General features: G+C 57.8%; 5 protein-coding genes across 5 annotated transcripts; 4 read left to right on the top strand and 1 right to left on the bottom strand.

The window, feature by feature from the left end:
* Window positions 1-5: 5 nt before the first annotated feature.
* On the bottom strand, window positions 6-984 carry INS49_000401 (uncharacterized protein; the record flags this gene model as incomplete). Its single annotated transcript, XM_043161239.1, has 3 exons — window positions 6-725; window positions 807-907; window positions 981-984. 3 exons carry the CDS (start codon window positions 982-984, stop codon window positions 6-8), a joined length of 825 nt encoding a protein of 274 aa, XP_043029745.1.
* An 884-nt stretch (window positions 985-1,868) lies between these two features.
* Window positions 1,869-4,982, top strand: INS49_000402 (uncharacterized protein; the record flags this gene model as incomplete). The annotated part of the gene is made up of 5 exons (XM_043161240.1): window positions 1,869-2,343; window positions 2,454-3,025; window positions 3,185-4,543; window positions 4,626-4,795; window positions 4,895-4,982. The coding sequence occupies 5 exons, from the start codon at window positions 1,869-1,871 to the stop codon at window positions 4,980-4,982; spliced, it is 2,664 nt and encodes an 887-aa protein (XP_043029746.1).
* Window positions 4,983-13,495: 8,513 nt separating this feature from the next.
* Window positions 13,496-13,822, top strand: INS49_000403 (uncharacterized protein; the record flags this gene model as incomplete). The annotated part of the gene is made up of 1 exon (XM_043161241.1): window positions 13,496-13,822. One exon carries the CDS (start codon window positions 13,496-13,498, stop codon window positions 13,820-13,822), a length of 327 nt encoding a protein of 108 aa, XP_043029747.1.
* A 2,934-nt stretch (window positions 13,823-16,756) lies between these two features.
* INS49_000404 (uncharacterized protein) lies at window positions 16,757-17,160 on the top strand (the record flags this gene model as incomplete). The annotated part of the gene is made up of 2 exons (XM_043161242.1): window positions 16,757-16,833; window positions 16,893-17,160. 2 exons carry the CDS (start codon window positions 16,757-16,759, stop codon window positions 17,158-17,160), a joined length of 345 nt encoding a protein of 114 aa, XP_043029748.1.
* Window positions 17,161-21,433: 4,273 nt separating this feature from the next.
* INS49_000405 (uncharacterized protein) lies at window positions 21,434-22,255 on the top strand (the record flags this gene model as incomplete). The annotated part of the gene is made up of 1 exon (XM_043161243.1): window positions 21,434-22,255. One exon carries the CDS (start codon window positions 21,434-21,436, stop codon window positions 22,253-22,255), a length of 822 nt encoding a protein of 273 aa, XP_043029749.1.
* Window positions 22,256-24,948: the final 2,693 nt, after the last annotated feature.

Below are 24,948 nucleotides of genomic sequence, written 5' to 3' on the forward strand. Positions count from 1 at the left end.
ACCGATCAGTACTCAAGTATTGCCCACGTCTCGTCGTCGACCGTCGTGTACACAAGCCCCTGGCCCAGCAACTCGTCCGACGCACCGAGGACCTCCCGGGACGTCATGCCCGTGCCGCTCGTGATGAGGTTGAGGTGCACGCCCTCGTTGCTGCCGGGGGTATCGGACAGGAACCTGAACATGCGCTGGGCGCTGGGCGAGCAGGCGCCGAGCTTGGCCGCGTTCTCGCCGCCGCCGTTGGCGCCGTACGAGTCGACGAACATGCTGTCGCCGTTCCCGGCGTTGCCGTCGCCGTGGCCGTTGGCGCCGCCGCCGCCGAGCTCGCCCTTGGTCAGGTAGAGGTGGACGTAGGTGGCCTCGAGCATGTGGTAGTTGACCTCGTTGAAGTCGTCGACGGCGCGGATGAAGTGGGCGCCGACGTGGCGCTTGCCGCTGAAGGACTTGAGCCGCCCCCAGACGCGGACGTGCTGGTCGGGCTGGTACTTGGGCTCCAGGTCCTCCGGCTTGTCGGCGTCGACCCATTTCTTGACGTCGATGGTGCCTGTGCCGTCGTCGAGGCGGTAGGTTATGTTGGTCGACTGCGGGTTGACCTGTCGCACCTGGCCGACGATGGTGACCTGGGTGATGGGGTGGCCGTCGATGGAGAAGTCGGCGCCCGGGTATGCCTCCTCGAGGTCGATGAGCTGCTTGATCGTCACGGGGCGGAGGGACTCGTCGGCGAAACTCTGGACGGTGGGGGAAGCAAAGGTCAGCGCATGTCTGGCAGCAGAGCATCACAGAGAGTAGTATTTGAAGGGCGTGGGTACCTTTGCACCGCCTTGGGCTCCTTGGCTGCCCGACTGCGAGCCGCCATAGACGAAACCGCCGTCGGTGTCGCCGCCTTTCGCGCCGTACGATGCGTACGAAGCTGTCACAGATTGTCAGTTCAGACTTCTTCCTTTTTCCCCCCTCATGGGCAAATGGTGGGCCAGGCGACATACTCATGGTCAAGGGCGGTGGTGAGTCCAAAGAGAGCGGTTGTGGCGTGGGTGAGGTTGGCGGGTCGGGCGGTGTTGAAGTTTGGGATCAAATCGAGGGAGACGCGTCTTGGGAAGGCGTTGACGCGCCGTGCACTGGGAAACCACTTTAACGTGCTGATCCAGGGGGGGTGGGGGGCCCTGGACCTAGTGGGTACCACCCGCGCACTGGAGAGTGAGCCCGGATGCCCGTTACATAAGCAGAGTTCCCGCCTAGAGGAAGACGTGGGGGACTCTATAACCGCAGCGTGTTTAACCCCCAGGTGGATGCTGCTAGGCCCCTAGGCTTGACTGTACCGGTATATATTCAGTCTTTGAATATCTAACTCATCTCTACGAAGGTATCCAATGAGGCAAGAATGGCAGGACTATACTGTGTGAGCCGGCCAGTAGATCGTGGAATGTTCTAGGAGATTTAGGGACCCCGCGATCGGTACTGTTGACATCTGATCTGGTGCCCGCAGCGGCAACCATGGCGCGGCGTCCGGGGTCGCAGCGGGTCTTTTTAGCCTCGGCTCACTCGCCTCGTCAACGTCAACGTCAATCACTCAATCACTCACCACTCTTCTCAACACCACCAGCACATCTATCTGCCTTCCCTGCTGAGGCACACACCTAATATAGCCGCATTCTCGTGGACAACACAACACCTTTATCCGTAGCTCACATCTTTCCCATACTCACTGTTCTGTGCTCATCTCTGTGTCTTCCGTTCGTCCTCTGCAGCTCATCATATCCGCCTGCCCATCTCACATCAATAATCACCATCACCCGTCACCTAGCTCCCTGTTTCTTCCACCCAGATTCAACTCCCAGCTCAACCGACTACTCGACTTGGCCCAGGTGATCATCATGGCTCCGTCAAATTCCGCCACCCTGCCCATCATTCCTCTGCCACATGGTATAGTTCTCCTGCCAGGCACCATCCAACGAATCCCCGTTTCTCCCAGCCGTCCGGATATACCGGCCTTGCTATCAACCGTCTTCACTCGTGCCGCCGCCAGCGGCTCCAATGGTCGCATAGAAACCGTCCCAATCGCTTGTGTCCCCCAGGCCCGCCTGTCACCTTTGATGGGACCGAATGGCCAGCTTCTGATCGAAAATGGCGAGCGGGACTACTCAAAGGTTGCCCAAGATGACTCGGGACGCAAGATATCAAAGTCCGACTTATTTTCCTGTGGTGTTGCTGCAAAGATCACTGGCGTCGAAGGTCGCGGAACTGGCGACTTCTCTTTGATAGTCGAAGGCGTCACACGGGTCAAGGTAGAGAAGATCTATCAAATGCAACCATACTTCGAGGGCAAGGTCACCTACCTCAAGGACCAAGGTAAGAAATCACTGCGCGTCTACTAGTCGCAACCTCATATCTTTTCACCCTGTCCTTCCGCTCATCTGGTCATCCGATGTCGTGGCCTCATGTGCTGACTCGCTATCCAGTATCACAAGACAAGCCCGTCGAGGAACTTTTCCAAGCTCTTAGACTTTTGTCCAGGGAGCTGGTCGCAATACTCAGGGTGGCTGCCATATTCAGATCATCAGGCTCTCCGGGGCTGTCGCCGCTATTGGCCCGAAGGCTGGACTTCTTCATCAACAAGAAGACCTTAGCTGAAGCTGGCCTGCTTGCCGATTTCATGGCCAATGTTGTCGAGGCTTCTTTTGAGGAGAAGCTCAAGGTACTGTCACTTTTTGACACAAAAGAGCGGATGGTCAAGGTCATCGAGCTACTGGAACGGCAAATTTCTTCTATCAAAAACAACATCCGCATCACCACTTTTACGTCCTCGTCTGTTCCGGTCATTATCGATTCCGATGACAAAGACCAGGAACCACAGCGCAAGCCCAGCAAGCCCCTCGGCCCAGTGCGTGGGCCCGGGAGTGGCTTTGGCCTGCCGTTCTCAGGTTCAAGGGGAATGAATGGTCCAGCGGGCGGCGACGATGACGAGCCCAACGAGATAGAGGAATTGCAAAAGAAGCTTGAAGCGGCAAAGTTGTCCCCAGAGGCAGCTAAAGTGGCTGAAAGAGAGCTCAAAAGGTTGAAGAAAATGATACCAGCACAGGCCGAACACGCCGTAACCCGAAATTACTTGGAAACGCTGGCCGAAGTTCCTTGGACCAATGTCACAGATGATAGACTTGGGCCTGGTACGCTGACAGCAGCAAGAAAACAGCTTGACGACGATCATTACGGCCTGGACAAAGTGAAAGCACGGCTTCTGGAGTATCTCGCTGTGCTGCGACTGAAGCAGTCTGTCAACGAGGACATAGATGCCAAAATCAAGCAGGCCGAGGAAGAGACTGCATCCCTGGGGACAATTCAGAAGTCCGAAGGTGAAACCCCTGCTCCGGGCGACCAAGATCACCAGGTCAAGGGAAGCACGGCCAAGGTCGAAGTGCTGAAGAGTAAGCGGATGGTTGACAAGTCGCCAATCTTGCTTCTCGTCGGTCCTCCAGGAGTTGGCAAGACGTCCCTGGCGCGATCGGTGGCCAAGGCTCTGGGCAGGAAATTTCACCGAATCTCGCTGGGTGGTGTTCGCGACGAGGCAGAAATTCGTGGTCATCGCAGGACTTATGTCGCCGCGATGCCGGGTCTCATTGTTCAGGGCTTGCGCAAGGTTGGGGTGGCCAACCCTGTCTTCCTCTTGGATGAGATCGACAAGTTGGGACAGGCAAACTTCAACGGAGATCCATCAGCTGCTATGCTGGAAGTCCTCGACCCCGAGCAGAACCACACGTTTGTGGACCACTACATCAACATTCCCTTGGACCTCAGCAAGGTTCTCTTCATCGCTACAGCCAACTCGCTTGATACTATACCCGCGCCCCTACTGGATCGCTTGGAGATGATCTACCTTCCCGGGTATACAACTCTGGAAAAGCGACACATTGCCACGTCTCATCTTATCCCCAAGCAGGTGCGCGTCAATGGCCTTGACGAAGATCACGTCAAGTTCACCGATGATGTTGTTTCCAAGATCATTGAGTCATACACTCGTGAAGCTGGAGTTCGCAACTTGGAGCGGGAGATTGGTAGTGTTTGCAGAGCAAAAGCAGTTGAATATGCCGACGCCAAAGATGCCGGGCGCCTGGAAACATACAAGTCATTGCTCACCGTCGAGGACGTCGAGAACACCCTGGGAATCGAGAAGTTCGAGGAAGAAATCGCCGAAAAGACCAGCCGCCCTGGCATTGTCACGGGGCTTGTGGCTTACAGCTCTGGCGGCAACGGATCCATCCTCTTCATCGAAGTGGCCGACATGCCCGGTTCCGGCACTGTGCAGCTTACTGGAAAACTGGGTGACGTTCTGAAGGAGAGCGTCGAGGTTGCGCTGTCCTGGGTCAAGGCGCACTCGTTCGAGCTTGGACTAGCTCAAGACCCGTCAGAGAACATCATGAAGAACCGTAGTATTCACGTGCATTGTCCCTCCGGGTCTATTCCCAAGGACGGGCCCAGTAGCGGCATGGCGCAGGCGATTGCGCTGATATCCTTGTTTTCCGGGAAAGCTGTGCCACCCACTATGGCCATGACGGTATGTGCTGTGCCACTACTATGCACCCTCACAGGGCTTACGTGCGTTGCGGGTCGGAGGCTAACACGACATACGACTTTAGGGGGAGTTATCGCTTCGTGGCCGCGTGACAGCAGTCGGGGGCATCAAGGAGAAGTTGATCGGGGCGCTTCGGGCTGGTGTCCAGACCGTCATCCTGCCGGCCCAGAACCGCAAGGACGTCAAGGACCTGCCACAGGAGGTCAAGGATGGGCTGGACATTGTCCATGTCGGGTAAGTCTCCCCTCGTTCATGCGTTGCACTCCGAACAGCCTCCCATGATCAGCTTTCAACCTCGGTTGTCTACACCCTTACTGACGCTGGCTGCTTCAGCCACATCTGGGAGGCCCTGCGTTACATCTGGCCAGAAGCACACTGGCCCGAGGATCACGAGCTCCCGAGATTCCAGAGCCGGCTGTGAACATGGTCTCATCGCTTGCGCTCCTACCCCCGCGAACCACAACCTACGTGACCGAGACATGCTCTGTCTCTGTGGCTGGGTTCGTCTCACTCAAAGACCAAGGGCAAGCATTCCGCCCTGCCCGAGCATATGCAATGGCTCCTATTGGCCTCAGCCTTTTCTGATGTGATTTCCCACACCCATTTCCGAATGTCGACCGTTGGACGAATGTCAGAAGCCCACGTTGCCCACATATGCGAGCTCGCGACGTCGTGCAGCAGTAGGGCCGGCACTTACCAACGTCACGGATATAGTGCTTTCTCGTCTAAATCTGAGATGGGATCTTTGTGTAATGCGCATCGCCTTGCACAAGGGTTGATTTGACTGCAGGACGACCGTGCCGGACAGGAACACGGGTGATGGGGCGCGGTGATCGACGAACACCCATACCCCCTTCGCAGCTTCGGAGAAGGGAACGGGCATAGGAAAAGGGCTGCGGCGAGGGACATGAACACGCACATACACACGAGACTGTTATGGCGGCTATGCGTGGTTCCTGCGGTGCGAGCATTGTCCAGGGGAGCGCATCTTCCGGCTGTGTTATATATCCGGTTGAACAAGGCCCCTCCGTTCGCCGTTCAACAGCGTCGTTTAATTGCAAGATCTTTGGACGAGGTTCGCACAAAGGGGAGTATACAGTCAAGTCACCTACCACGGTGCCACGTTGGACAATCTGACACGGGCGCCCGACGATCGCCGTTGTTCCTCGGGCTGGTATTCGCCCCCTCTCCCTCTGCACTCGGCTGCGCTCGTTGACGCGGCGGGACGGGGACGGGGGGCCTCCTGTTGTGCCTACTGTCTCCTGTCTCTTTTGGTGTGTCTGGTGGTTTCTGGTCCGATCTCTCCCACTGCCCCGCCGCCCCATGTCTTGGTCCCATGCTTTTCTCTCTATGTTTGGCTTGGGTGAGTTTCGGCTGAAGTTGCGGATAGTTTTAGTCCAGCTGTCAATCATCCGTCATCCCCGTTTTACCCCCTGTGCTCCCATGTTTTCAAGAGTTGCCGGAGAGGCAGTGTGTGTGTTCAGAAGTAAAATGTTGTGACCGAAAGGGACGAACGCGGCCTGGGCATCCAACGCATTTGTCTCCTTGGTCCCGTGTCTCTGGTACTCAACCACCATGCCCCGTGCGCCCAGCCCTCGGGAGATCTCATGAGACGGGAACCGGACGGAAATGTAGGCTGGCCGGCTGCAGTGCGTGCGTGCGTGCGAAAAGCCCGGCCGGTAGGCGGGCAGGCAGGCCGTCGACCCTTTTTGCGCCTGCCACTGCCCTTTCTTCTTCTCCCCGTGTTCCTGCCCCCCTCACGTTCTCGCCGACGAAACCTATGAACTACAAACATACATACATACAGGCCCAAGGTCATGCGCTCCGGTGCTCTGGCCCGGCGGCCGTGTTTTGGCCGGGGGGCCGATAAATCATGCAAACTTGATCCAAGTGATTCGAACCGTAACCTCGCGTGACCCGTTCGCGACGCATGTGTCTAAATTTGGCCGCTGTTCGATGATCAGCAGCCGATAGTCCTGTCGCAATATGGGCGGGCCAGGGCGGTGGTCCTGGGTTGTTCCCAGGTGGGCGTTGCCGGCCCTGCGGCCGTGGGGAATTTCCTCTGGCTAGTCATAGCACAAGTCCCCCCCCTTGCAACGGAGGTTCCGGGCGAGGCGAAAAAAAAGGACAAGCAACACCACTGCTACGGTGACAGTACCTGTATACATCCAGCACGCTCTCTCTCCCTGCCCTCTGGAGAGGGTGGACATCTGACATCGTCCGTGTCCTCTCATCATGACATTCCAGCGTCGATCCCTCGGCCCAGGTGGGGCCCAAGTCTCTCACAACCGAACGGTGTCTCTGTGTCTGGGTGCCCTGGTGACACGGGGTGCGACGACGGGGGCAGCGACCCGGACAGCAAAGGGAGAGGGGTCACCGGCACCTCGGGGCGAAGACACGGCGGGCGGGGCCTTGGGTGAAGGGAAAACGCCAGGTGCAGGGCCGCTGCCACGTTCCTCTTGAGGGGAAAAGGGACGATGAAACCAGACAACGATAGACGAGGGCGTCGTCGGTCACAGGGCTTGAGCTTGTGTCAGAAAGGCCGCCCAGCGGCGAGGGCTTTCGTTGACTTGTGTCGTACAGCACACAGCTGGGCGCACACAAGACACATAACACATAGAGCGCACACAGCATACAACACCGCACCGGGTACTGTTACAGTCGAGGCGGCTACAACGTGTCGATCTGAACCGACTGTGCGCGCATGCGGTTGTGGTTGTGGTGTGGGGATCCAAATCGTGAAACCCAAAAAGTGTCCCATCTGTGTAATATGATGTGGGTGGGGTGCGCATGTCTGTGTGTGCGAGTGTGTGTCTGTGTGTGCGTGCGTGAGGGCCGTCTCTTTTTTTGGAAGCGGGAGAGTACATAGATACGTCCGGCCTCTTGCCTGGTCAGCCTGGACATGGACGACGGCTGTCCGAGTCGTTGTTTGTTCCGTAAGGCAATATATATCAAACGCCCGAAGATACTGCGCTTGGCGACTGATCTCCGGGCATCTGGGTCCCTCGAGAGGGGCCCCCGAGGTGGTGCATGCAGCTCTTGTTACAGCGGCGGGCATCCACGCACCGCTTCGGTACCTGACCAGGTGCACTGGAGCCCTACGTGGTCCCGGTAGTAGCTACCGAGCCACACTGCCGGGGCGGCCCGCTCTTCAAAGTACCTGGCCATCACCGGCCTGAAAAGCATGCAGGTAGTAATAGCATACTCAGACGAGTAATAACACGACCACAAAACAGGTCCTTGTAGATAATTGTAGGGCACACATGTTGTGTCTTGTAAAGTCGACGAACTCCCCGGTCCGGCCACACCGCACATTCAGACAGAGTTGAGCTCTCGAGACGGCTAGCCCAACCCTATTGCTCCTCCGTGCCGTGTCAGACAGACAGACAGACAGACAGACAATTACACCTGGGGCCACAGATGGGAATTCTCTGGCCTGAAATAGACAAGAGGGGAACAATAGGTTGGAGGAATTGGCGAGCAAGCCCGTCCCCTCGCCCGCCCAGCCAGCCCGCCGGGCGAGGCTGTGGCTCCATCTGGTGGAGGAGCAAGTTGTTGTATCGTCTCGCCCCATGGTCTAGGTGACATGTGGCCTCGCATTCGGATTATGCGGTGGTCCACTGGCGGGTACCCCTCCACCAGTCAGTTGCCCAGGCTCGGCGGTGATGAGCGAAAGACAGCCAGCGAGGCAAGAGTGTCGGGAAAATCCCCGAGATCTTCGACGTCAAGAGGGCTGAGATGCCGCCGTGGCCGCCGAGTCGGGACGCAGCAGCGTCGTCCGCGCACCCCTACAAGGTTGAGTTCTCCAGGAAAGAACTTCTGGAACAAGCGACTCGAAGGTTAAGCCTCGACAGGAGATCTCTTCCGACTGACACAGACGTCGACATCCTGATTCCCCGACCTGGGCCAGCCTGGCCTGTTCCCTGCTCTGCGAAGGTCGTGGATCAGGGCTTTCACCGTCCGTGGCCTCGCTTGGCGGGCAAGTCTGCTGAGAACGAAAGGCTGTTCTTGGCCTGATGGCCATGGTGAGGCAACACCGAACCTAGTGTCACCCCGCCTTTCCACCTCTTCTCTCTTTGTCTCGTGTGGCTGTGTTCCATTCTTCAGTTGGTAGTCAAGACTGCGCTGGTGGTAGGAATGGGGACATAAGTGAGGCCGGTTTGGATGGTTTGGGGGCGACCGAACTATGTGCTCCACGAGATACTGCCCGACTCAATGCGCGGGACAGGGGTAGGGACGTCAGCAGGGACAGGGAGCCCTTCGTCAGGCAAAGCCCGGTCGGCGTATTATTCCTGTAGACTGGGAAGGCTATTCATCAATAGACCTAGCGATGTGACGCTGGACGGAGTGCGCTGGATCCAACAGTTCGAGGATCGAGAGTCGCAAGCCGAGGTGCCGGAAAGCTACTGTGTACGTTAGCATGAACGCTACGGTCGCAGGGCTTCCCAAATGCCCGCGTGCTATAGGCAAGGGTTGGCTATAGCAAGATCGTGAAGGTGTGAGCGATCGATGACCGGTTCCCGAGAATCCTGAGTTTCAGCTGCTGCAGGTTCCCCAGCCTGGGCCGGCAGCATCTGATTCCTGGTAGCGATGGCACCTTTGGCGGGCCCCGGGAGATTGGGAGATTGGGAGATTGGGGGGCATGAACCGGGCCTCAGTCTTTCTCACTCACAACCGTCACCAACCTCACCTCACCTCACCCTGGGTGGCCCTGGCCCTGGCCCCGACACTTGACAGTCCCCATTGAGCAAATTATTTCATCCCATCTTTTTCCCTTTTTTATTCCTCCGCGCACCCATGCGCCAGTCCCTCCCCTTGTCCTTGACGGTGAGTGTTTCTGGGGAAGCCGTGGCACATCCCCAGTCGGTCTCCATCCACCTCGGAAATACACTGAGGCTCGGAGAGCGCATGGTGGAGGTGGCCCTGAGGTGAACCGAGCCGCCTTCGTCATCGCATTCCAATTCGGTCGAGAAGCAAGTCAGTCAGTCGGTTGAGCACACAGCCTTGGCGGCCACGGGTGCTGCTTCTTGTGCGCCGCACAGGCTCGCAGCGCCGAATCCGACAATTCGGTAGAGTGGCATCTATACCACACATACAACGCACTGCTAAGCATCCACACGGTAGTAGCGGTATCGCCAGGGCGAACGAGGGGATCCCGTCGCCGGCTCTGTCACATCTGCCAGCCCAACCCAGATAGTTTAGTCGACGTCGTTGGAGGATGGGCTCCTTCTGACCCCACGCCGCACCGCGCGCAATCACGTCCTGCTGTGTGTATGTATGTGTGTAAGTAGGTATGCAGGCGTGCAGGCATGCACGCATGCATGTGCACACCCACTGCAAGAAGCTTTTCGGGCAATTCGAGACGCTGAGCATGTCTGAAATGAGTTGCGGCCCATCCTGGTATCGGCGGCGCGCGGCTCGGACAATGCATGCAGCTAGCTACATACCACATGCACCATACCACACCAAACCATACTAGAGAGTCCGTATATAATTAGTTATCGTCGTCGTCCATGTTGCCACCGCGGTGCTACATGCAGCGCTGCACCTCGAGAGAAGGCGACAAGGCGACAGGGAAAATTTAAGGGGTCTGGGTCTCTTGCTGATCCGCGCGTCAGCTCCATGCAGGCTAGGCCAGCACCAAAGGGAAGAGTTCGAGAAATTCTCCGCGTGATGCAATTCAATCGGCAGCTAACTTGCAGACAGCCCGGGGTGGGCATATCAACTGGAGATTGGGGATCGGCTTTAGGCCATGCGGACCAGAGACGCCTCCCCGCCTCCCTCCCTGGTGCCTGCTGCGACGGCGACGTGGCCGCTCCGGACAAGGCGGCGGCGGCATGCTCATCATCATCATAATGATCATGGCATATCCACAAGGCAAAGTTCATGTATAGTACCAAGACCCATGCCAGGAGTACCACGGCAGGCGTGGTTCGTCAACTTCACGATGCTTTTTGGCTCCAGCCGTTCGTCGACAGGGTTGTGGGGATTGGGACGGGGATGAGGATTTAACCGCGGTCCGAGTCGAATCGGAAGATTAGGAAGGGTCAACAAGGGGCTGAGGCACTGACATGCTGCAATCAACTGAACGGTGAACCGGGGTGGCCGTCTGATCTTTGACTCGATGAAAAACCTCCGGATTTTCCTCCCTCATTGCCGACTGTCGCGCGGGGTGGGAACGAGGGAACGGGCAGGCGGCAGATGGCCCAACGGAGATCCAGCGTTCAACCGACGAGGGGGTTGGGAGGGGGGAATGCGAGGAGGATAACTTTGCTTGGTTGCTTGCTGAAACATGACTGCACGAGTCAGCGGTGTCAGTGTATCCGCGAACCTCACTCCTCCTCACTGGGCCTGACCCTTTCAGAAAGAGCCTCTGTCTCGGCATGACTCTTTGGCCGCCGGCCTCGCCGTGGTTACATACGACAGTGCTACCTACTTACCCTCCCTCGGACACAAGATTCGGTGCGATCTCTAGGGGTTGAATATGACAGCGTCTTCCTCGGCACCTGCATGGACTTGTGCAAATTGAAGGAGGTTTGCGGCTCTCCACCACGGCGGTTGCGGTGGCTTCCGCTGTCCGATGCGTCTCATATGCATCTTTGGTAGCGGAGGTACTTTTCTCTCTCTTGATCCTGCACAACGGCTGTCATTGTCGAGGATCTGCCCTGGATGCGTGGATGCCAACGGCGAGACAGGGCCCGGGCATGCCATAGTAACGAGGTGCAGGAGCCTTAGCAGGCTTGGTGACGTTGGGCTCGTCCATGAGGCCAAGCAATCTTGGCTGGCATTCCATGGCTATTGCACATAGTGCTGGTGCTGGTGCTGCTGCCGGTTGTAACAAAGGAGATTCGAGACACGAACGGTTCTCAGCCCGACCTTGTGGTCGTCCAGGAAAAGCTCCGATTGCTCGAGGGAGAGGCGTGGCAGCGGCGTTTCCTTGCTCTATCTGACCCGTTCGACTCTGCCACAGGGGAGACGCATGGTCGATAGCCGCTGGAGAGATCAGGTGCGCATATACAGCATACAGTGCTATGCAGTATCACAAGTACAGCACGGGTCGGATTTGTGTCTGGCTGCCGACGGCATCCGAGGCGTGGAGGCTCCAGTGTCCCCATCCTGACTGCATGCATCGCGAGCCGGACAAAAGACGGAGAAATTCATTTGCCAGGACCCCTGTCGAAGTCTGCAGAAAGCTTCAGGACATGTGTACAATTAAATGTCGGAAAAAGGACCGACGCAGGGTGAGGGCTTCGTGGTGGATAGATGCTCGGGCTGGCGAGGCCCGACATACCTGCTGGCTCGTGCTTTTAGTGCCGAGGTGGGTTAGTTCAGCTGCACCTGACATCCACCGTTGCGTTTTGCAGCACGTACATACCGCGGCATGCTCGCAAGGCGACCGACCGCCAGCCGCCGTATCCTTACCCAGCACTGCACCCTTATTAGATGGAGACACAGCGCAGGCCGATGGGGCCGAACGCATCAGCTTTGAAACGAAATTGATCCCTTGTCATCTCCAAAGCTGTCCGCGGCTTCCGCTGCCCGCTGGGACCGGTCAGATCGCGTCATCCTGCTGCTATCTGGCGGCCCCGCCCAGTCCGTCATCTTGTCACGATGGGTATGATGAGGCTGGCGGGCATCATGCCATGGAAGTCTTCCGGTCGGGCCTCTGCGCTGCAAATAGGCAGGCACGCAGGCCAGTCGGCGGCTGGGCTGGCATGTGAAGACCGCATCCTCAGCTGACGGCGGCCCCTCCCCACCTACGCGTCACGTTGCATTCTTCCATAGATAGAAACCCGTCAGGGGAGCAGTCCGGAACGGGAGATTCGCAGAATGGCTGTTTGCGGACCCGGGAGGCGGTGCTGAGAGTGAAAGCTTGTCCCCAGGAGGAGGAGAGTCAAAAAAGCAGCGCACGGCTTGGCCTCTGGGGATCCAAGGAATGCCAGGATCTCGGTATGGAACTATTCCATTCAGGTGACCCGCCGGAAAGGAAAAATAAAAAGTCTCCAGCGGCTCCATCCCGCACGAATGTTGTATCATGTATCAGGGCCAGCCGGGGTAGCCGCAGGAGGCCATAGCTCGCAGACTGCCAAACTGCCAACACAGCGCCAGGCGGTAGCTACAGGTTCGGGCGATATTTCGAACCCCGGCCGGGTTGAAGGGCCAGAATGTGGCCTCCCCCCGGTCTTTACCAGCCCACCAGCCCATCGAGCCCAAGGGCCCCTGTTCCTGCGTCTTATATTAGCTTAATTAAAGATTGTCGGGCCTCTCCACGCTCCCATGTGGGATGACGTGGGGACGGACTGGGGGCCTACGGTGAGCGGTACTTGGTGACTGGGTACCTTGGCCTGAGTGGACCGTTGAGGCTCCTTCCGGCAGGTATTCTGAGTGTCGTTGCGCTGTGACCCGTGAGGGCTTCCCCTCCGTGGACCGAGGACCGTCCGTAATTTGTGTCAACAAGCGGAGTATGGAGCGGTGTGGTGGCCTAGTGAAGTGTTGTAGATCGAGTGCATGAGCGTCTGCTGAGTCAGTCGGTTGAGCATCCGAAACGCGAGGGAAGGAAGAAGGCTGAGAGGCAGGCAGGCAAACACAATTCGGCTCATGCTACAACAGGGTAGAGAGCACCTTCAGTTTGTGCACACCAGGGACCGCTCACGTAGCCTGTGTATCCGGAAGCTCTGAGAGCTTGTTTTGGTTTGGGGGAGGAAAATGGCCGAGGCTTGGGCATGTCAGGAACTTAAGCCACAGTGGGGCACGGCGTCGATGGAAGACAGGGCCATTGGTGGGTAGAAGAGAGGGTGGGTAAAGCACTAGAAAAGGGACGGAAGAAAAAAAAAAAAAAAAAAAAGGAATACCCGCCGAATCAAGGGGCGGCGAGTACCATAGTTGGTGGTCATAGGTACGGGCTCGGATCTCTGGAGCTAGAATGCTTCCAAAATGCTTCCATCGCGCTTCCAGACCCGAAGTCTCCTGCCACCGCTCTGTGCTGTTACGGTGGGAATACGCGGAGCTCCACCCAGCCTGCCTCGGCGCTTGTCGGGCCCAGAGGCACTGTGCGCCCTGTACTGTATGTCACTGTGCCCCAGCGCAGGTGAGCAGGTCTGGCTCGTCGGTCGGGGTGTGATTCCTCCCCGTGGAGACACAATCCTCTCACGGGATGACACCGACACCGAGGCTGGAGGACGTGTGAGCGCATGTGAGGCGGGCGACCGCACAGGTCAGGCAGAGGTGCATGAAGGTGAGTGCATCAAGAGGCGCGAATAAGCTCCGATCGCATAACTCGTGCGGATGGTCTCACACAAAGATGGGACGAGAGATCGACAGGGTGGCAGCGGTAACATGATGGGGCAATAGGAGGAGCGCGCTATAGGCTGCTAGCCCCGAAAAAGATGGGATGATTGAGCGTCGATGTCGCACTTTCAGCCTCCCTCCAGACGGCAGGCGTGACCACATGGTTTGAGCCGCATCGACTTCCTCCTTCCAACTCTGGTGCTACGCAAGCACACACACACACACACACACGCACACACACACACACAACTACACACGCGCATTCACACCACTTTTAGTTTTCTCTTCCCCCTCACTTTCCTTTCTCGGTCGCGATACGAGTACGCTGAGCTACGGACCAGCATCACCTCGTCTCTCTACTGTCCCCGTGACCACAAGACCGCACGGGTTTCAGATCTGACGATTCATGCAAGAGACACCCCCCCAAGTTTTGGGAGGGGTCCGTGGTAGAGTTCGGTTGCGGGAAATTTTGTCAGCCTTGCATTTTCTCGGGAGATGGACACGTCGTGAAAGTTCGGACGAAATCCCACAGACTGCGGGCCCCCCGGTCCTCGACCAACACACCCCCCTCCCCCTCCGCCCCCAAGCCTGCACAGTAGTGTACATATGGCTGTCAGGGGCGGGCCTGGCTCTCGGAGCCGAGCTACCGCATATGTGCACATGAACCGTAATCACTGTGTAGGCTACTGCGCTCATTGGCAAGCAAACAATAATGATAGTACCTACTGCGTGCTAGGACAGCGTGTGGAGCTGCACATGGAACCCTATCCCCGGGTCTGGAGGCCTTGACTCGGACGCAGCCGGAGGGTTGCTCTGGCATTGTGTGTTGCCTGTCTGGCCTATTGCCTGTTGCCTGTTGCCTGCTGCCTGTTGCAGGGCAGAGTTGATGGGTGGGTTGGGTTACGTTCCGTACAGTAATACCACGGTACAGGGTTAGGTGGAGGCGGAAGTGGAGGGCTCGGAAAGGGCTCGGAAGGTGCAACGGTGAGTCGTCCCCTCCCAAAGCCCCAGGCGCGGAGATTCGACTAGCGGATCTAGTGAGGCGTGTGTCACGGCTTGATGGCAGAGGACGGGAGGCGGGAGACGGACGGTGAAGGGGCCGGCGAAAAGGACTCCCGACGCAATCCCGACGCAGCCCAGGTCGTGCCGTGCCACGTTGCTGCGACTGCCTGGCAGACTGGCCTGCTGCTGGCAGACCTCGGGAGGCTGGGCTAGCTGGGCTAGCTGGGCAGGCCTCGAAGTGGCAGGCAGTTTGGTTCCAGATCCGCAGCCCCAGGCACAGACATGGACAATCAGAATCAGTACATCTGTCTAAGAAGTGGCCTGCTACATACTCACACACGCTTGTGGTCTAGCAGGTGGGATGGGCAAGCCACAGTTGATCTTCTTCAACAGGCGGCGCTACTGCATGCAACGGGGCCCATGCATGTATGTGGGAGTGGTGGGAAACCGTGGAACTGGGCTGCGGCCAGATTACGGTACGCCGTTCGGTCGGTTCCATGTCGACTCGCTTGCCACTTGGGTGGTTTTATCTCACCACCACCAACACCCACCACCCAGAATCTGCTGCAGCGCTAGGCGCGGCGCCTCGAGCTGCAGGCCGCGACGCAAATTGCGGTTGAGATGGAGCGGCCAGCCACATCTACAGGGTACGTATTGCACCGTCGCCAAACCATGGTACCTACCTGCGCCTGCACCTGCATCTGCACCTGCATGAACGTACACATCTGGATACAGCACAGGAGAAGCGCAGCACGGACTGGGGGCGGCGGATCCATTGATGGCGACATGCGGTGTACTGTACTGCCCGGTGTGTAGCAAAGGCTGCCGAGGAATGGGCTTCGGCAGTGGCACCTCCCATGCCCCTGTCATTAAACCCATCGGCGCGTCCTGTGCTTTGGTTGTGATGTCAGGATGGCCAGTATGCGTTGATGTGGATGTGAATGTGGTCATCTGAGTGCTTAGCGGCGTGTTGCAAGTCCTGCTCGCTGTTGTTCTTTCGAGATGGATGTCATTGCACCCACGCCCCTCTCCCACTCCCGGATGCTATTCTCAACGAGGGTTGGTGTGTGTAGGTACCTAGGTACCTGGTTACTCAGACAGTCTGTCTGTTGTCTGCCATCATCAATGGCCAGATGCGGTGGGATATATTGGGTTTATGCCTTTGCTCCCCCCTCCTCTTCACTTAGGAGATAGTACCTAGTAGGCGTTATGTAGGTACCATATGCGTCTCTAGCTCCAAAGGTATGGCAAGAACGGTCGTCGGTGGTGTACATGAGCGCTGGTAAGTGCGACTTGAATGTCCCTCGCACCGTGCTTGCCTACTTTGTGTCGCACCCACAGTACAGTGTGTGCATGTGGGTGGCCTGGGCATGCACGGATACCCTGACATGCACAAACCGCGCTGCCAAATGCAACGGCGCCTCAGCATCTGCGACCAGCAGCCTGCAAACTGCAACTTCATCTCCAGGCCCCCGGCAAAACGTGCCTTAGCCCAAGCGAGGCGTCTTCGGCGGGCCAGACCGATCCAATCGACTCGACTCGACTCGACCTGAACTTGAGTCAACCTGAGGCGCCCGAATGTCCTGCTCACCCTGGAAATGATGCTGCTGATGTCTGCCGCCCGTCCATCCCGCCACTAATACTTACAGCACTGCGCATTCGGCCATCCTGCCATCTAAGGAGCGCCAAAGAAGCTCGCGGCGGCTGCAACCTCAGTCTATTTATCCACAAGATTGCCTTCGCGTCCGGGCTGCTACTCTGTGTATCAGACTTGCCGGATCGACCACGACCCAATCATCAGATCAATCCAACCACAAGCCGAGGCCAGCACGGATACCACAGTAGTAATCAGACCCTAGGTATCCAACCAAGGATACCTAGATAGTCTGTTGTCCCAATACAGCCATGCCGAAGCAGCCTGAGAAGCTGAACCTGAGCCTGAGCCTGGACATGGCCCTCAACCGAGTCCCAGACCTGAGCCAGTATCGTAGACACAGAAACTGAGCCTGGTACGCTGCGAAATCCTGGCGAACTTCGCCAGAGCTGGATCAGTACCCACCTTTGCCTATTCTTCGGCTAAAGTGTTCCTGCACGCAATGCCCATCCCGTACCGCTACCGCGACCGTGCCTTGGGACGACACCCCATCTCACATCTTTGGACGGTCACGCAAACAAGGCCCTTGCCAACCAATGGCCTGGCCGCGAATGACGACACATGCCACGATCCATCATTTCCGCGCCCGGAGGAATCCATCACGAGAAATTGGATGCCACCGGCTCAGGTCCCGCCGAGGCAATGGGATCGTTGAAAGGGTGCCCTGCTGCGCATGCTGGCCCTGCCACCTGCTCTTACAGCCACCCCCCGAGGGTGCCCGCCCTTCGTGCCTCGAGCTCGACATTCATGCGCTTGATCCTTCCCTCCGCTCCTCCAAGGTTTGGCCCGTCACCCTGGGTTGGCATCAGATGGTCAAGGGTTCCTGGCTGAACCGTTCATCGACCCGGATACCAGAGCAAATGCGCTCCCTGAGATCAGCTTCAGGCCTTGCCAATCGCGTCCACGCCGTCCCGTCATGACACCCACCCCCGTTGTGTCCTCGAACGTCCTTTTTTGGACAGTCGCTGTCCCATCCTGGGATTCAGGGCCCATGCTGCGAAACGCCACGGACGCTTTATTTCATGTACTTCATCCTGCTGCCATCACACTCACCGCTGCCCACACACGTCCACCGTCGCCCAGGCCTTCTGCCGCCACCTGCGAGCATGAACAGCTGTCAGTCATGGCCCGCCAAACCCCCCTGCTCCACACGCTCGCTCTCAAAAGCTACCCAAAAAGGTGTAGCCCCTCCGCATCAGCTTCAACCCTTCTCCGGCCAGCAGCCACGAGAAAAGGGCTGACTAGTCTTTTTGGCCCCAAGGATCAGGATGGATGCGACACCGTTCAGTTCATGGACGATCAACCGGATACACTAGGTATACATGGGTCTCCCACAACAACTAGACTACTAACAGTTGCTCTTTGCCGTGTGAGTAGCCATCCTAGACCTTGGCCCATGATGCTCACCGCGGTGCTGTGCACTCATCAAGCATTGCCCGAGGCTGATCTTCGTTCGCTGGGGCATATTTCTGCAGCTCTGGCAGGGCTGGGTCCTGGCAGGGTTTCATAACCCACCACTGTCACCAGTCATCGAGAGAGGCCCTTGTATAGCAGCTGTGGGCAGTTCGAGACATCCAACCTAGATTGCTGCAGTTGTTGCAGTTGCTGCAGCGCTGCTGCTGCCGCTACCGAACCCGACACGCGAGACACACCCCGTCCCTGTACGTCCCCCAAAAAGCAAATTGCGCTGAGGACTTGTCTTACTACTTTTGGACGAATTTCTTCACAATTTTACTTGACAATCCACGACGAAACCTGCCGGAGAATTTGCGGCGGTCCGTAATAGACTGGACCCACGCCTTCTCGGCCTGCCTTGCCTATCATCAATGCCCCTCTGCAGTATTCGAAGCTGTCTTGTCTTGCGTCTCTCTTGACGCCGTCCGCGCTCCTCGACCCGTGCCTGACACCTGTCCCTGTCCCTGTGCGAGTGCCTGTCTCCCCCTGTTCGCCCTGCCTTGCCATGCCTCGCTACCTGCAGGTGGGCTGGCTGATGGACATGGGATGAGAGTAGAGGCACCATCGGCACGATATCAGATCATTTCCTGTCCCCCACCTGCCTTTGCTGCTCCTTGCAACCTTCACGGAAACTCATGGACGGACAAGAGTGTTCTTGGCACGAAGCGTTCCGCGGGGCCTCTCAAACTGCGCCCTGCTCTTCTCAGCAGTATGGATGCTCGAAGGCGCAGGCCTTGGTCCCGCTGCGCACAGATCGGGTAGCATGCGGTATGAACGTGTGCGAGCGTGTGTATTGTGTATGTATGCCGTGTGTCTATGTGTGTACGTGCATATGTGCAGACCGAGCAAAGCTGATGACCGCATCGACAACAACATCATTCAGCCTGCTGGGACTGGCCCGCCAGCACCCTCGCTCACTACATAGAGTATGCCCCCGGCCCTTGCACTACGACATACAGCGTGCTACGTGCACATGAGAGTTGCGAGTTACGTGCAGGGGATTGCTGGTGGCATACAGGCATTGGATGTACCCTTGAATTAGCACCACACATCAGGATGGGCCAGGGGTGGTCCCTGGCATCCACTCCGCTCTCCAGACCATCTCAACCCTGAAGCACCCTTGTCTTGATCTTGGCTCCATCTCAATTGCTCCGTCCTCTTTAAGTCGCACAAAAGGCCTCGGACAACTAACACACGGTTCTTTATTTTCTATCTGGGCTACTGCACCATTCTCGACGTGACATGGGTTCCGGGGATCCATAAGACAAAGACCATAAACCGCCGTGGCATCCTCTCTACTTTGCTCTCGACCCTGACCGCGTGTGGTCTACTCCCAAGCACAGCGGCCCAGGCTTTTCCATAGCTTCCATGACATCCAGAGAGCTTCCTGGTGCTTCTACTGCAGCTCTCCGACACCCCCAAACACGACCACGAACACCTCCGCATGCCGTACCACTGAGACCTCAGGAGCCATCGACCTAGTATTACAGTGCACGTTTGCTCTGCCCGAGTGCTGGAACTGTGTGTCAGCTTCTGTCACCACCGGGACTCGACGGGCCCTACCGGACCGAATCTACCAGTCGCCCCATCTCTCTGAAAGCGCGACATCCTTCCACTTGATGCTGCCGACCGGAGTGCTTGATCTTTTCTTGTCGCGACATTGGCACCTGCAGAGACAGCTCAGCACGCCCAAGACCCAAGGCCGACCACACGATCCTAGAAAATTCGCCACTATCGACAAGCAGGCTCAAACAGGCAGGCCGTCGCCATTCCCACTACCACCCGGTCTTTCGAGATTAGACCCTCCCTGCAGCTGGGGCATTCCGCAAGGCACAGCCAGCTCGGGAAGACGTGGAAAGCCAGACCGGTTCCAGGGCTCCTGCCGCGCGGGATCGTGAGGGTGACTGCGTCGTCGAAGCGAGGGCAAGCGGTGATTTGGCCCAGGCGCTAAATCTCTTAGAATCATTTCCATGCAAACCATACTCCACCACCGAGACATTTCGCATAACTCGCTCGGCCAACGCCGTGGCTGTTCAGACCTGGTGCGCTTCGCTCTTGACATCTCGTGGCCCAGGGCAGGCTCTGAAAGTCCTGCTTCCGGGTCAGCAGGAGACTACCCATCTCCGCCCATGTCAGGGTCTCCACCGATTCCACCCAGAGTAACTCAAGAGGCCGACGACCGAGTTCAGGGAGTGTACCAGACGGCCAGCCACGATGTGTATCGCGGAAGCTCGGCGACACAAGCAGATTCGAGAATGTTGCCAGGGATATTGGCACCCGTCAGGCCCTACCAGCCAGATCTCGCGGAGCGCATGCCATACGCGTTCCCGCGTCCAGAAAACCCAATGCAAAGACCCTTTGTGCCGTACACGTCGCAACACAGCCAGGTCATGTCGCAACCCCCTTACCTCCCAGCCCCAGGCACAATTCCAGCACCTGGACCTATCCCAGGCTACCCCATTACCTCCCGACCGCCGACACAAGAAAGCCAGCAATCGTTTGCCTCGCCCAAGTCCCAGAGAAAGACGAAGGGGCACGTGGCCTCGGCATGTGTGCCGTGCAAGAAGGCCCATCTCAGGTAAGTGTCGAGCTGCTTTCCATCACAAGACAGAAACATACTAATCCGCGCCAGATGTGACGGTACGTTTAAAACCTCCTTTCTCCACCTTGCGAGTCCCTTCTCCCGGCACGGGATCTAGCGCCGAGGGCCATTGCGTTGAAGCAAGTTGGGGCAAGCCCGGCTTGCTTCGACTAGGCTCTGCACTCGCATGAATGCTACACCAAGTAGCCCTCGTCACATCAACACCAGGCAGAACTTGCTGGCGTATTGCGGGAATAGCTCTGGACGCTCTTGAAACGCCCGAGACCCAGGTGACGCCGCGCAGTTCTTCCTTAGAGCGGCGTGGAATAGCAAGTGCTACCGAACAGTTCTCGTGGGCAGACAAAGACAACACTTGTTCTCCTACTACCAATTGCTGCCGGAATATTTTGAAATCTGAAAAAGAAGCTGACGTTTTGGTATCAACAGCCCAGAGGCCGTGCACGAGATGTATGCAGAACGGCAAGGAAGATGCGTGCGTTGACGTTCAACACAAGAAGCGCGGTCGCCCACGGCTTCGAGATGATCATCGTGGTGCCGGATTCGACTCTCGACTCGGGCAAAGTCAAGATCAGAGTCTCAGGCGGCCGTTGTCCTTGTACGCCCCACAGGCTTCTATCAGCTCGGGTTTCGACGATTCCCTGAGACGAACGCAGTCATACCGCGTGCTGAAGTCCCAACCGACGGAGCCTTTGGCACCTCGCTTCCTTGAACGAGGCTCCGCAAGCGGCGCCAATGTATATCCTGCCCCTCTTGCCATCTCAACAACACCACCAGAGCCCGCAGCATTCCTGACCTGGAGGTGGTGAAAGCCTCCAGCACATTCTGGGAGGCTGTTGGCCGCCCACTCATACAGAGCCCGCGAATCACGGAAATGCTCGCTCTTGGTGACAGGGAGAAGATGGTGGCGCTCCAGCGGCAGATGCAAGACGAGCAGGCACGGAGGGAGCCGAACTACCTACCACCCATGTATGCCAAGCAGGAGGAGGAGAACGTGCTCCGGTCGCTCGGATTCAGCAGGGAGGAAATGGCCAGTTACTCGCTTGAGCTTCTGGAGAACCTCCGGTTCAACGACCAGGCAGGACAGCTGAGGAATTTGTCGGTACGCCTCGGTCTCGCAAAGCGCGGGTCGATATACTTCATTGTTGTCGTCTTGAACACGAACACGGCCTTTCGAGGTTTCCAGCCACCGACGCCCTCGCCACAGGGCCGAGACCCTCGGGATTTGGCGTACTCGTACCCGGCGGCTCAAATGCCCTATCCGCAGCCAACGCCTGTCTCAGCCACTTTCGACCACGGGCGAGCGAGATCAGCAAGCGATGGCGCATACCTTTCGAGACAGCCTGCCACCCCTGGGCAAATGATGCCAGGCCTGAGCCCTCGGCTGCCATCGTCCTACGCCGCATCGCCCAGCAGGCCGGACTATCCCGTCGGACATCCTGCATACCAGATCCCCCGCAGCGAGCTGTCCACGGCGCCACACAGTTCGCAGGCCCCAGGATATCAGTTGCCTCCCATCAGACAGCCGGCGCAGTTCCAGCCCCCTGCGCAGACCCAGGCTCAGTCACAGCAGCCTCAGTACCCCCAGCAGCAGGGTGGTCCATCCGAGCAAGGCTGGCCTCGTGACGATAGGCAGAGGGTTCATATCGAAGGCCTGATTGACAGGCCGGATCCCGCTCATCGGCATCAAGGTTGAAGGCAACACGACCACGTTCGTTGCTGCCCATAGTTTTACAGAACCAAGCTGATCGGCACTGTGGTGGGGATTACCGTGGTGGCCCGGATGGGCCAGCCCTGGTCTTTTCCGGCGCACGACAACACCTTGCTGCTTCTTGGACTTCTTCAAGTCTCCCAGACCGGCTCCAACTTCAGCCGAGCGCCATCGCTAGGCGGGGCTCGTTGTCGAGCATCTGGGGGCGATTCGGCGGGGGCGGACCGCATTGTACTAGTACGGCACATATCGATTTGTTCTGCGCGCTATTGTCGTGTTTGTTAAAGATCGGGTCGCGATGATACCACTGTGCGAGTTCTGCATCGGTTTGGGTTTGGGTGGAAAAGGGAGTGGCCGGCTTGAGCGCATGTTGCGAGCATAGAGGACGGACGTAGATGCCTTTCCGGGTGGGCCGCTGGATCCTGCTCTTGGGGTCTCTCTTTAACAACACATCGCAGAGTTTGCAGGAGTTGCGGCTGGAGAGGCTAGCCGGGCCGAGCCTTTCCATGATTTGGTTGGCGTTGGGACGTGAAGGCACATGTTGGTACCCGTTTGTTCGGCGGCCGTGGTAACACCTTAGACACCACGTTGCTTGGGTTCGCTCATTCTTAAGAGTCAATTCTTCTTGTTGCCCTGTGTTCAAATGTCCTGGAGTCCCGAGTGCTCGTGTGAATTCTCCAATGCGACCGACCCCATGTTGAGACGATACGCGGAGCCTCCAGCTAAGCCAAGGGAACACCACCTGGCGACCTGGAGGGAGTGTCCAGGGAGTATCCGTGCGCGTGAGCGAGCTCTTGTCGGTGCATTCTCCGGCAGTAGGGACGTTGTACAGAACAAGAACCTGCGGAAGCGGGTCTCCAAAAACACCATGACGGTAGGACCTTAGAGTAGTAGCCACGGGGAGGCTCACAGCCTACGCCAGCAGCACGCAACGCAACAAAGGTAAAGGGAGCCCCGGGGAGATTGTGGGTGATTACTTGACGAGGTAAATAGGGAGGAGGAGGGATGACTTGCAAGGGAGAAGGCAGGAGATGAGAGAACAAAGGAGAGAAAAGGAGCAAGGCAAGGGAGAAAAGAGTGAGTAGTCAGCTAGGTGGTAGTAGAGGCAACCTGACCCAGGAATATCAGACAAGCATATAGCAATTTCGATAGCCACGCAAGGTTATGTTGCTAGCTCGAAGAAACAAAACGGGGAAACGTCTGTGTTGAAGGCAAGTAACAAGTCGAGCAAGGGGGCCGTGAGTAGGAGGCACTTGCCCTTTTGCAGACTCGACAACCGAACTATTTACCTTGGTATCCATTTTCTCCTCCCTTTTGTATACTGCCCCGGACCCTACCCAACTCTTTTATTATTACCACACGGACTACATCCTGTCAGTCAACCTTCCCTCCCATACCCGGACGCTGCAGAAGCTCAATCTCCAGCAGCAATGAAGAATGAAAACCTTCGTCTAGAAACAGGGCTCGGTTAGTTTCGCTTCCCACACCTCTCCTCCCCCTTCCATCCACCAGAGTCAGGCGCAGACAGACACAGACGGACGGGCGGACAGGTAGACAGACAGAGACGCATGCACGCACACCCACACACACACACGCACGCACGCACGCATACACAACTACCCGCCCATCCCTTGGGTGGCTCGCCCCGTCAAGCCGCCGCGTCGCACCCAGCCCAGGCACCGCGCATGACAGCAGCCCTGGGGTGGGTACGGAGTACGGAGTACAGGTAGGGGCTGTCACCGTCTTGTGGAACCTGCTTCCTCTTGGGGCGGGCAGCTGGTTGATCAGTGCAGTGCCAAGCACTGCATGGTGTGCATAAAATTCCCCGAGACCTGGGCCAGCGACCACCCGGCAGCGGCCCAGCAGCAACACACACCCAGCTGCTAAGCATCGCGGCTCTTCTGCCACAGCCTCCTGCCGGCTCACGGGACAGGGCAGCCAACAGGCTGGACAGGCTGCCACGGGATCAGGGGTGGCCCCCGGGTTCGACAGGCTCGTCGAAATATCCCGATGGCCGCCTGTCAAGTGGGGCCAAGGGGGGAAAGGCGGGCGGGCGGAAGAATTCGCCCAGAGCAGCAGCAGGCCTGACAGGGCAGACAGGCACCCAGGACCACCGACCATCCGACCGCCATGCTACCGCACTACCACGCCACGCAGCCGGCACTTGCCCCGATGCGAAGGGCCCGAGCTGGCCTGTAGCTGGCGCTATCTAACGACACCTTAACTTAAATGAGCTCCTCCTAAACGAGCTAGCCATTGGGTGAGGCTCTGAACCTTCCGACTTCCCTATTTCGGCCGCACTGCCAGATTCTGATGGGGCTTTTCCTCTCCTCAACGCTCTGTCGCGACCCCATCCGCTGGTGACTTTTGCCTGGGACCAGGGCTTTCAACTCCATGGCGGTCCCGCGCCTGGGCACGCGTTGTGCTCGCAGATCCTTTCCGCTTTGCTGGCCCTCGCTGGCGTCAGCTTGACGCTCGCCTACCTTGGGTTTTGTCCCCATTGCGCCACACCAGCACACGATCAAGACGAGATGAGGTTTCAGGCCCGCAGCCGCATCCCAGAGCTGCTTGAGGAGAGACACTTCAAACGAATCAAGGGGTGCATCGCGGGCTGCAGAACCAGCCCAACCTTTTTGTCCGCATTCCGGCGAAAAAGTGGTTCCGGTACCTTGGTGGAG

The sequence above is a fragment of the Diaporthe citri genome, assembly GCF_014595645.1.
Source record: "Diaporthe citri strain NFHF-8-4 chromosome Unknown scaffold_1, whole genome shotgun sequence".
Taxonomy (NCBI): domain Eukaryota; kingdom Fungi; phylum Ascomycota; class Sordariomycetes; order Diaporthales; family Diaporthaceae; genus Diaporthe; species Diaporthe citri.